The sequence below is a fragment of the Gossypium arboreum genome, chromosome 10 (genome assembly GCF_025698485.1).
Source record: "Gossypium arboreum isolate Shixiya-1 chromosome 10, ASM2569848v2, whole genome shotgun sequence".
Classification (NCBI taxonomy): domain Eukaryota; kingdom Viridiplantae; phylum Streptophyta; class Magnoliopsida; order Malvales; family Malvaceae; genus Gossypium; species Gossypium arboreum.
In genome coordinates this window covers 107,043,364-107,054,488 of record NC_069079.1, presented here as the reverse complement: position 1 = coordinate 107,054,488, position 11,125 = coordinate 107,043,364, and the positions used below count along the sequence as shown (strand labels likewise).

At 34.9% G+C, this 11,125-nt stretch overlaps 1 protein-coding gene across 1 annotated transcript; it reads right to left on the bottom strand.

The window, feature by feature from the left end:
* Nucleotides 1-10,357: 10,357 nt before the first annotated feature.
* On the bottom strand, nucleotides 10,358-11,125 carry LOC108487872 (uncharacterized protein At4g02000-like). The gene has a single exon (XM_017792212.1). The coding sequence runs from the start codon at nucleotides 11,123-11,125 to the stop codon at nucleotides 10,358-10,360; it is 768 nt and encodes a 255-aa protein (XP_017647701.1).

The window sequence follows — 11,125 nt, the reverse complement described above, 5'->3', positions numbered from 1 at the left end:
TCGAGTTTTAGTACAAAATTACCTATTTTGCACTTCTTCATCATTTTAAGAAAGTGTAAAACCTCATAAGCGATTAAGGTATTGTCCGGTATGTGTCTCCTTGGGATAAAAGCCCCTTGGGCTTCATCAATACATACCTCTAGCATAACACTCATCCTATTCACCAAAACTTTCGAGATGATATTATAAATCACATTACATAAACTTATAGGTCAAAACTGAGACAAGTTCTTTGGCTTTCCAACTTTAGGGATTAAAACTATATGCATTTTATTGATTTCACCTATATCAGACTCTCCTGACAAAAAAAAAAAAAAAAACAGTACTGAGAAATATTAGCTCCCACGATATGCCAATACTTTTAAAAAAACATAGCTGGAAAACCATCTTTACTTGGAGACTTTAAAGGAGCCATAGTCTTTACCACATGCCAAATTTCATCCTCTGTAAATAGCTAGAGCAACTCATCATTCATGCTTGCAGAAATTCTTTGCTCAACCAAACTGAGCAGTTTGTCATCACCTCCAGCTACTAAAGCAGTAAAAATATTACCAAAATATTTTAAAGCAACATACAACAAGTCCTCCGTTTGTGACACCCACCAACCGTTTTCATCTTCTAACCTTACAATCCTATTGCGATAATATCGAGAGGTGGCCATTTTATAAAAGAAGCTACTATTTTGTCCCCATTTTGAAGCCAATTTACCCATGCACGTTGGTCCCAAAAAATCTCTTCTTCGTCAGCTTCCAAATTCAATCCTAACTACACCTCCATAATTTTTGACAAAACCGTATCATAAGGTTCTTGAGCATAGAGATCAACCAGCCTTTCTCTAAAGCCAATTTATGATCCTTTTGATTATGAATTTTTGAATGGCTCCATAAATGAAAACGTTTCCTCGCTGCAGCTAGCTTATCAGGGACACTAGACAAAGAATCTGTCTAGGCACCATTTTGCTTCAAATCGAAAAGGCTTGACCCCTGTAAAAGTACCACATTTCATATTGTCAATCGTATTCATAAGGATTGGACAATGGTCTGAGAAAGAGTGACCCAGGTGCATAAAATAGTAGTTTAGAAAAAGAGACATCTAACTCAGACTCGTAGTACTCCGATCAAGCCTCTCCCGGATGTTAGTAGACTGGAAACATCCTCTTTCCCAAGTGAACCACAGACCAACAAACCCCAAATCAATAAGACTACATTGCTCCAAGACATTTCTAAAATTGCCCATTTGTCGCTCAGACCGTAGACGACCCCCTTTTTTTCTCAAATGAACTTGTAATCTCATTGAAGTCACCCATTACTAGCCATGGCGTAGATTGGTCAGTACCCAATTGGTGAAGAAGCTCCCATGACCTCCATAAAATCGCTCATCCGGATTCCCATAAAAACCCATGAATCTCCAAGTGTCACCATTTCCATAATTGTGGATGTCAACTGTAACGTCCCGTACCCGAGACCGTCGCCGGAGTCGAACACGAGGTGTTAACAGACTTAATTCATTACTTAAACAAATTTCAAACAATTTATTTTTAAAATTTTCAGTCAAGCTAGCAATCACGTCACGCTTAAAATTCATATCTTGAGTTCTAAAACTCAAAATCCAATTACGTAAATTTTCCATAAAACTAGACTCATATATATATTTACTAATTTTTTCTAGAATTTTTTGTCTATCAAATTAGTACATTTTATTATTTAAAGTCTCCCCTGTTTCAGGGTTCGACTGCTCTGACCTCTGTCTATTACGAATCAGATATCTCCTTGTACAGAGTTTCAATGACTATGCTGTTTGTTTCTAATAAAACTAGACTCAATAAGGAATTTGTACATATAAATAATGACTTATAATTATCTTTGATAAATTTATGGTGAATTTCCAAATTCAAAATAGGGGATCCAGAAATCACTCAGGACCTGTTTCACAAAAATTTAAACATCTCATAAAATATAGCTCATATACCTGTTTTGCTTCTTCCATATGAAAATAGACTCATCAAGCTTCGATTCCGTAACTTATTCATTATTTAATTCCATTTCTACTATTTTTAGTGATTTTTCAAATTCACGTCACTACTGCTGTCTGAATCTATTTTATGGTAAATTTTACCTATTTCATGGTTTCCATGGATTAGCTAGTAATTTGACATACATAACACCAAAAATGATCATGATTAGCCATTCCAATGGCTAATCATTATCAAGCATTTCCATACCACTCAATAACCATATCATAAGACCATATATACAAAATGATTATAATGCTATACATGCCATACTCAAAATATACAAGCCATTATGCCAAGATGGTATACGGATAGTGTGAGCGTGCCTCCGACCGTTTCCAATTTCCGAGCTGGCTTGTCAACACTACAAGGAATGAAAAGGAGGGAGTAAGCATAAATGCTTAGTAAGTTCACATGAAAATAGCAAGTAACATAACTATATAAGCAAACATAAAACATCATTTGCATAATCATCACCGAGACATTCATATCACATTTTCATTTATCATCTTACCATATTGTTGTTATATCGAGTTTTCAACGCGAGGGTTAAGTACATACCTGTTCAAAGTATTCGTTTCATAACACTTACCAATACGTCCCTTTCATCTCGAGTATTCCTCCGCTTGAGTAGAATTTTACCCGTTGAACACATCGGAATATAATTCGGATACATGGAAAGTTTGCACATAAGTGCCACATATGTAGCCAAGCTACCATGTAACCCGCCCATAAGTGAACTCGGACTCAACTCAACGAGCTCGGGCGTTCGCATCCATAAGTGAACTCGGACTCAACTCAACGAGCTCGGATGCCTAGTTACATCTCTCGAACTCGGACTCAACTCAACGAGTTCGGACATTCGCATCCATAAGTGAACTCGGACTCAACTCAACGAGTTCGGATGCCCAAATATCCCAGTGACATGTTACTTGTATCCTAATCCATTCCTAAGGTTCAACGGGACCGTTTTCCCAACCATGTGTCTCAACCATCTTCTATGGAATGCTGATATCGATACTCGGTAGTATTTCACATTTTCCAAGTATATCACATAATTTGACATATTATCAAACAATTGTCACGAGTATGATATTTCATAATAATTATCATATCATTTAAACAACATTAAATTGCTTAAAATGACAATTATGTTACTACATTTACACATGAACTTACCTCGTATGCGAAAATGGCTACTTTTACCATTTCGTCCACAACTTGGTATTTTCCCCATTTTAGCCTGAATTTTAGTTTTCCTTGCTCTATCATTTAAAATATAGTCTAATTAGGACTTACATTATTCAAATTGACCCAAAATCGTATTTTGGAAAAATTACAATTTTGCCCCTAAACTTTTGCATATTTACACTTTTTCCCCAAAGCTCGTAAATTAAACTTCAGCCTATTTTCTTATGTTTTATGACATGCTGATCATTTTTCCCTTCTATGGCAATATCAAATTCTGACTCTAACATGTACTTATGACTATTAGGTATTTTTACCGATTAAGCCCTTTTGCTAGTTTTCGCTTAAAACCGAGTAGCACAAGTTGTCTAACATAATTTAAAACCTCATATTCTATCATAAAACACCAAAATACACAAATTTCAACTATGGGTATTTTTCCAAATATGAACCCTAGGTTGAATTATTGCTAGCATAAGCTAAATCGAGCTACCGGGACTCCAAGAACGTAAAAATCATTAAAAACGAGGCTAGAACGGACTTACAATCGAGCTTGGAAGCTTGAAAAACCCTATCCATGGTTTCTCCTTTCTATATTCGGCCATGGGGTTGAAGATGAGCAAAATTGGCTTTTAATTTTGTATTTTAATTCATTTTACCCCTAAATGACCAAAATGCCCTTACTACTAAACTTTCCAAAAATTCCATCCATGTCCAATTTTTGTCCATAGACTTAGAAATTGGTAAAATTTCTATTTAAGACCTCCTAATTAATATTTCAAAACAATTTCATACTAGAAACTTCTAGAATGCAAGTTTTTCAAATTATTCGATTTAGTCCCTAATTTCAATTTAAGCACTTTAGGCATAAAATTTCTTCACGAAATTTTCACACAATCATGCAATCATATCATAAACCTCAAAATAATCATAAAATAATTATTTCTATCTTGGATTTTGTGGTCACAAAACCGCTATTCCGACTAGGCCCAAAATCAGGATATTACAACTCTCCCCCCTTTTAGGGATTTTCGTCCCCGAAAATCTTACCAGAAAAGTGGTCTTCACTTTTAATCTCATATTCGGTGCCGAATAACTTTCACTTAGGCTGTACCTCCAATACATCTCTTTAATTTCTCATATGATCTAAAAGCTTACAGTCTCAACTCTCAACTGTTCTTAAATTTTCAACCCTTCTCAGTTTCCCATGATATCATGACATAAAACTCGGATCTTAACTTGATTAATGGAGACCAGATTTCCAAGAAATCCAACAATTAAAGAGACCTAAAATTCCATGAATCTGATGAGTAGGAATTCATTCAATACAGATATGATTTATAGATCTCGCTAAACATGTAACAATAGGATACATCACATTTTCCTCTTTCTGCTATGGAATTAATTCTGATATGGCCTCAAGAATAATCCTTCTCATTTCCATCCCAATATCAACACTGACAAGGATAATTTTGATAGATTCCAATGCTCGGCTTTAACCCCTTTAACAACTCTGATTTTATGTAACATCGAAAGCTCTAAACTATCACATTACCTCACTGTCTTGAAACACATCACAATTCATACAACAGTACATTACTAAAAGTCAGGAAGTCTTTACTCAATGTAGACTAGTCTAGTTCAGACGCTTCGGTTACCAATATTCTCATCTATCCAAATTTGTCAACATGTAATAAACTTTTCAGCTTTCACAAGATGAAAACCTTATCATTCGTAGTGATTTTAACTAATATCCAACTCTTTCTAATAAATATACACTTCTCGTTCAGACTATTTACTCTTTTATCCATACAAAAATGAAATTATCTTATCGACTTGAAAAAATAATCGACATAATTGTCACATGAAATCTTTCAAATAAATAATTCACCATACCGAATCAAACTCGCGCTTTTATCACCTATGCCTTTACCGATGTCAAATCCTTATATAGAAATTAGAAAAATCCCAATACTAAAATCACCACATTACCAAGATCAAATTAGAAGTATAGTCATATTTGACATGATTATCACGAAATAAGAACGCACTTGAACATGAGTCTTAATTGACAAATTATGGAACAAAGATAACAAGAAAACGAATAAAGAAATCCGAATAAAGAGATCCGGGATAAAGAAACCCAAGATATGATACTATGCCGAGAATTGAAAACCAAACTCATAGAGAAAATACGAATACCCGATAATTCTTCAAAGAAAGAAAGTCCGAAGAAAACATCATTTAATCCCACTGAAATCAAATATAACAAGATCAATATATCTTCCCATACATATATATCAGATGAAGCATCAAGTAGAAGAAATAGAATCATAATATCTTACGTATTCTCTCATCAATTCTTATCGAATTAAATAAAATAGAATACCCGATGAAATAGAGCAATATAAATTATAAACCAATCAGACTACCAATGCTTTCATCCAACACCGAATTAGAAGACATTCCCATATAAAAGAATTTCTTCGAAGATCAATAGCCATAGAAATATTTACGAGAACGGGTAAACACATAGAACATCTCAAAAGAGATCGCTAAATCATCCGGTCATAATCATCACACTCGAGATAGTTCACATTTCAAATATCATTTCCCCAACTAGTTCTGCCATCACAAATTTCATATTAAATCATTCACTAAAGAAGGTCAGTCCTGAATAAATTTTTGATTTACACTTTTCTCGACCTTGCACCTGAGTAATTCGATTTACCAAAGAGAATTTCCTTCTTTAACTGGGATAATGCATAATTCCAATAATCTTTATATCAATCCGATACTTTACTGACTCTGACTTTACTTATCAACTCATTTTCAATCTCTGATCATACTTATAATTATTCTATCACTGAACTCTTTGGGTTCTCAACCGGAAACTTATTCAATACAAATCTCATGAAATTCCATTATAAGTACCACTTGATGAGGGGAGGGTTGTAGGACCTCTGACTCGACCTTCTTATACATACACATATGACACAACTTCCATCATCAAAATCATGTCATTCATTCAGGCAATGCAACATTCATGTTGGCTTACACCAATTTTCCTATTGTCCCATTTAGACAATATACTTATGCATACATTCTATGTTTTCTAGATAGCTTTACTTATCCATTCATTTAATTAAATTAATTCATGCTCATGACATCATATAAGGCCAAACAAACATAGATATTTGCAACACAATCACAACTTTCATTTCGTGCATCATCATGTACATATCATTACAATCATATAATTCAGTCCAACAATTTAACATAGATAAGTTCATTCCATTATAATCCTTTATCTCATAAAAATTATATATTATTAGCATTCATCAACATTCGACGTCCAAATCAAGACAAGGACATTTTCATTCGTATCATAATATTATGACTTTTATTCATACCTCTACTACTTTCTATTTATTCCGTTCATCTTATCAAGAAAGCCATATACACTACATCATATGAGCATGAAGCTAATATGGATATTTATCACATATGTATCATAAACTTTTATTCATACTTTTCTGAACCGAGACTTATCATAATCATAATTTTACTCAAATACCTTCACATAACATTGAACATGGTCGGCGCAGCTCGGTTGGAGAGTACCCTGTCTAAATAAGACAGTACTGTACTCATACGCGTCGGAAGACATCACACTATCACAGATCAGTGGCATGTATAGCTAAACTTTTACACATACTAAGTTAGTCCGAGAACCGACTAAATCTACTCTGATACCACCAAATGTAACGCCCCGTACCCGAGACCGTCGCCGGAGTCGAACACGAGGTGTTAACAGACTTAATTCATTACTTAAACAGCTCAAACAATTTATTTTTAAAATTTTCAGTCATGCTAGCAATCTGCATCATAGTCGCTTAAAAATTCATATCTTGAGTTTTAAAACTCGAAATCCAATTCTGTAAATTTTCCCTAAAACTAGACTCATATATATATTTAATAATTTTTTTCTAGAATTTTTTTTCTATCAAATTAGTACAGTTTTTTAGTTAAAGTCTCCCCTGTTTTAGGGTTCGACTGCTCTGACCTCTGTCTATTACGAATCAGATATCTCCTTGTACAGAGTTTCAATGACTATGCCGTTTGTTTCTAATAAAACTAGACTCAATAAGGAATCTGTACATATAAATCATGACTTATAATTATCTTTGAACAATTTATGGTGAATTTATAAAGTCAAAAAAGGGGATCCAGAAATCGCTCTGGACCTATTTCACAAAAATTTAAACATCTCATAAAATATAGCTCATATACCTGTTTCGCTTCTTCCATATGAAATAGACTCATCAAGCTTCAATTCCATAACTTATTCATTATTTAATTCCATTTCTACTATTTTTAGTGATTTTTCAAATTCACGTCACTACTGCTGTCTGAATCTATTTTATGGTAAATTTTACCTATTTCATGGTTTCCATGGATTAGCTAGTAATTTGACATACATAACACCAAATATGATCATGATTAGCCATTCCAATGGCTAATCATTATCAAGCATTTCCATACCGCTCAATAACCATATCATAAGACCATATATACAAAATGATTATAATGCTATACATGCCATACTCAAAATATACAAGCCATTATGCCAAGATGGTATCTGAGATAGTGTGGCGTGCCTCCGACCGCTTCCGATTTACGAGTGGCTTGTCAACACTACAAGGAATGAAAAGGAGGGAGTAAGCATAAATGCTTAGTAAGTTCACATGAAAATAGCAAGAAACATAACTATATAAGCAAACATAAAACATCATTTGCATAATCATCACCGAGACATTCATATCACATTTTCATTTATCATCTTACCATATTGTTGTTATATCGAGTTTTCAACGTGAGGGTTAAGTACATACCTGTTCAAAGTATTCGTTTCACAACACTTACCAATACGTCCCTTTCATCTCGAGTATTCCTCCGCTTGAGTAGAATTTTACCCTTTGAACACATCGGAATATAATTCGGATACATGGAAAGTTTGCACATAAGTGCCACATATGTAGCCAAGCTACCATGTAACCCGCCCATAAGTGAACTTGGACTCAACTCAACGAGCTCGGGCGTTTGCATCCATAAGTGAACTCGGACTCAACTCAACGAGCTCGGATGCCTAGTTACATCTGTCGAACTCGGACTCAACTCAACGAGTTCGGACATTCGCATCCATAAGTGAACTCGGACTCAACTCAACGAGTTCGGATGCCCAAATATCCCAGTGACATGTTACTTGTATCCTAATCCATTCCTAAGGTTAAACGGGACCGTTTTCCCAACCATGTGTCTCAACCATCTTCTATGGAATGCTGATATCGATACTCGGTAGTATTTCACATTTTCCAAGTATATCACATAATTTGACATATTATCAAACAATTGTCACGAGTATGATATTTCATAATAATTATCATATCATTTAAACAACATTAAATTGCTTAAAATGACAATTATGTTACTACATTTACACATGAACTTACCTCGTATGCGAAAATGGCTGCTTTTACCATTTCGTCCACAACTTGGTATTTTCTCCATTTTAGCCTGAATTTTAGTTTTCCATGCTCTATCATTTAAAATATAGTCTAATTAGGACTTAAATTATTCAAATTGACCCAAAATAGTATTTTGAAAAAATTACAATTTTGCCCCTAAACTTTCACATATTTACACTTTTGCCCCAAAGCTCGTAAATTAAACTTCAGCCTATTTTCTTATGTTTTATGACATGCTGATCATTTTTCCCTTCTATGGCAATATCAAATTCTGACTCTAACATGTACTTATGACTATTAGGTATTTTTACCAATTAAGCCCTTTTGCTAGTTTTCGCTTAAAACCGAGTAGCACAAGTTGTCTAACATAATTTAAAACCTCATATTCTATCATAAAACACCAAAATACACAAATTTCACCTATGGGTATTTTTCCAAATATGAACCCTAGGTTGAATTATTGCTAGCATAAGCTAAATCACCGGGACTCCAAGAACGTAAAAATCATTAAAAACGAGGCTAGAACGGACTTACAATCGAGCTTGGAAGCTTGAAAAACCCTATCCATGGTTTCTCCTTGCTATATTCGGCCATGGGGTTGAAGATGAGCAAAATTGGCTTTTAATTTTGTATTTTAATTCATTTTACCCCTAAATGACCAAAATGCCCTTACTACTAAACTTTCCAAAAATTCCATCCATGTCCAATTTTTGTCCATAGACTTAGAAATTGGTAAAATTTCTATTTAAGACCTCCTAATTAATATTTCAAAACAATTTCATACTAGAAACTTCTAGAATGCAAGTTTTACAAATTATTCGATTTAGTCCCTAATTTCAATTTAAGCACTTTATGCATAAAATTTCTTCACGAAATTTTCACACAATCATGCAATCATATCATAAACCTCAAAATAATCATAAAATAATTATTTATATCTCGGATTTTGTGGTCACGAAACTGTTATTCTGACTAGGCCCAAAATCAGGATATTACATCAACATCCACATGGAACTATGAGTTGCTCCGAAGAGAGACCAACGAACTACCTGTCCAACCCAGAGATAATCCTCCTTTTGATCCAATAGCACCAATATCAATACCGTTAATAAAACCACACTTCAATCTAACCGATTCCATTTTTTAGCAGATAATTTTGTTTCCATTAGAAACAAAATTCAGGGATTAATGACCCGTAATTTATTCCAGAGCCTATTAACTATCCGTGATCTTCCCAAACCACAGACATTCCAACTAAGAATCTTCATTGTGATTGGCTGCTCTGACTTGCAGAGCTAGCCGATATATCAACAGAGTCATTACCCTGTGAATGCATGGAAATGTTTGCAATTCTTTGACGTTTCTTGCCTTCCACTAAAACTAGCAGATCACTTTCATCATCTGTTGGAAGTTCCGTAGCCTCGGTCCCACAAACAGCCCGACCAGTATCTGTAGTCAGCAGAATTGGCGCATTAGCAACCCCCAGAATTAGCATTCTAGAATCATATCTAAGGGGAACCAAATTAGGATTTGGATAGTCTTCAGACGATTCCCTCCCCCAATTACACTCAAATGCCTTATCATCAATAGAATTATTTCCCTGAAAATTTCTTTCCTTATTCAACTCACTCTAGTCTGAACCATCTGCGTCCTGCAACCACTTGCTAGCAGAGACTGATTGCCGTCGTGTTGCCGCCCATAAGGTAATATCCCGTCCAAAACCAATTTTAGAAGGTTCAATACTGGTTCGAAACGGGCAAAAACTTTCACCATGGCCCAGTTTGCCACAAATAAAACAAAACAGGCTGAGTTTTTCATGCTGAAATCTGGCATAGATAACTCTATCAGTTAAAATAAGAATTTTCTTTTTCCGTTTTAAAGGCTTTGACACTTCCAGACGAGCCTTAATATGCATGAAGGTGTGAAATCCCTTTGACGAAAACGACATATCATAGTCCAGAAACTGACCTAAAAAATTCCCAAACTGCTCAGCCATACTAACCGTCATTAAACCTGGAGGAAGATCATGAATCTGAACCCAACAATTAGCCAGATTTAAGGGGACTAACAAAGGATTCTCTCCCGGCTGAATCCTATGAAGCAAGAGTAAATGGATATTAAAAAACCAAGGTGTGCCCAAAAGCACCCTTTGGATATCCACCTCGTGGAAGAACTGAAAGAGGAACCGTTTGCCCCCCAAATCTGATATACAAATACCTTTGATAGGGTGCCAAAGATCCGCCAAAGTATTCCGAAGTGAAGGGAAATGAACGACGCTATCAGTTAAACAACAACCCACTAGACAAAGTGAATAAACATGGTCAACAGTCCTTACGTCCTCTTGGAAAGCCTCCTCTTCTTCATTAAGCAAATTCAAATTAGCCAATGCTTCTTCCAT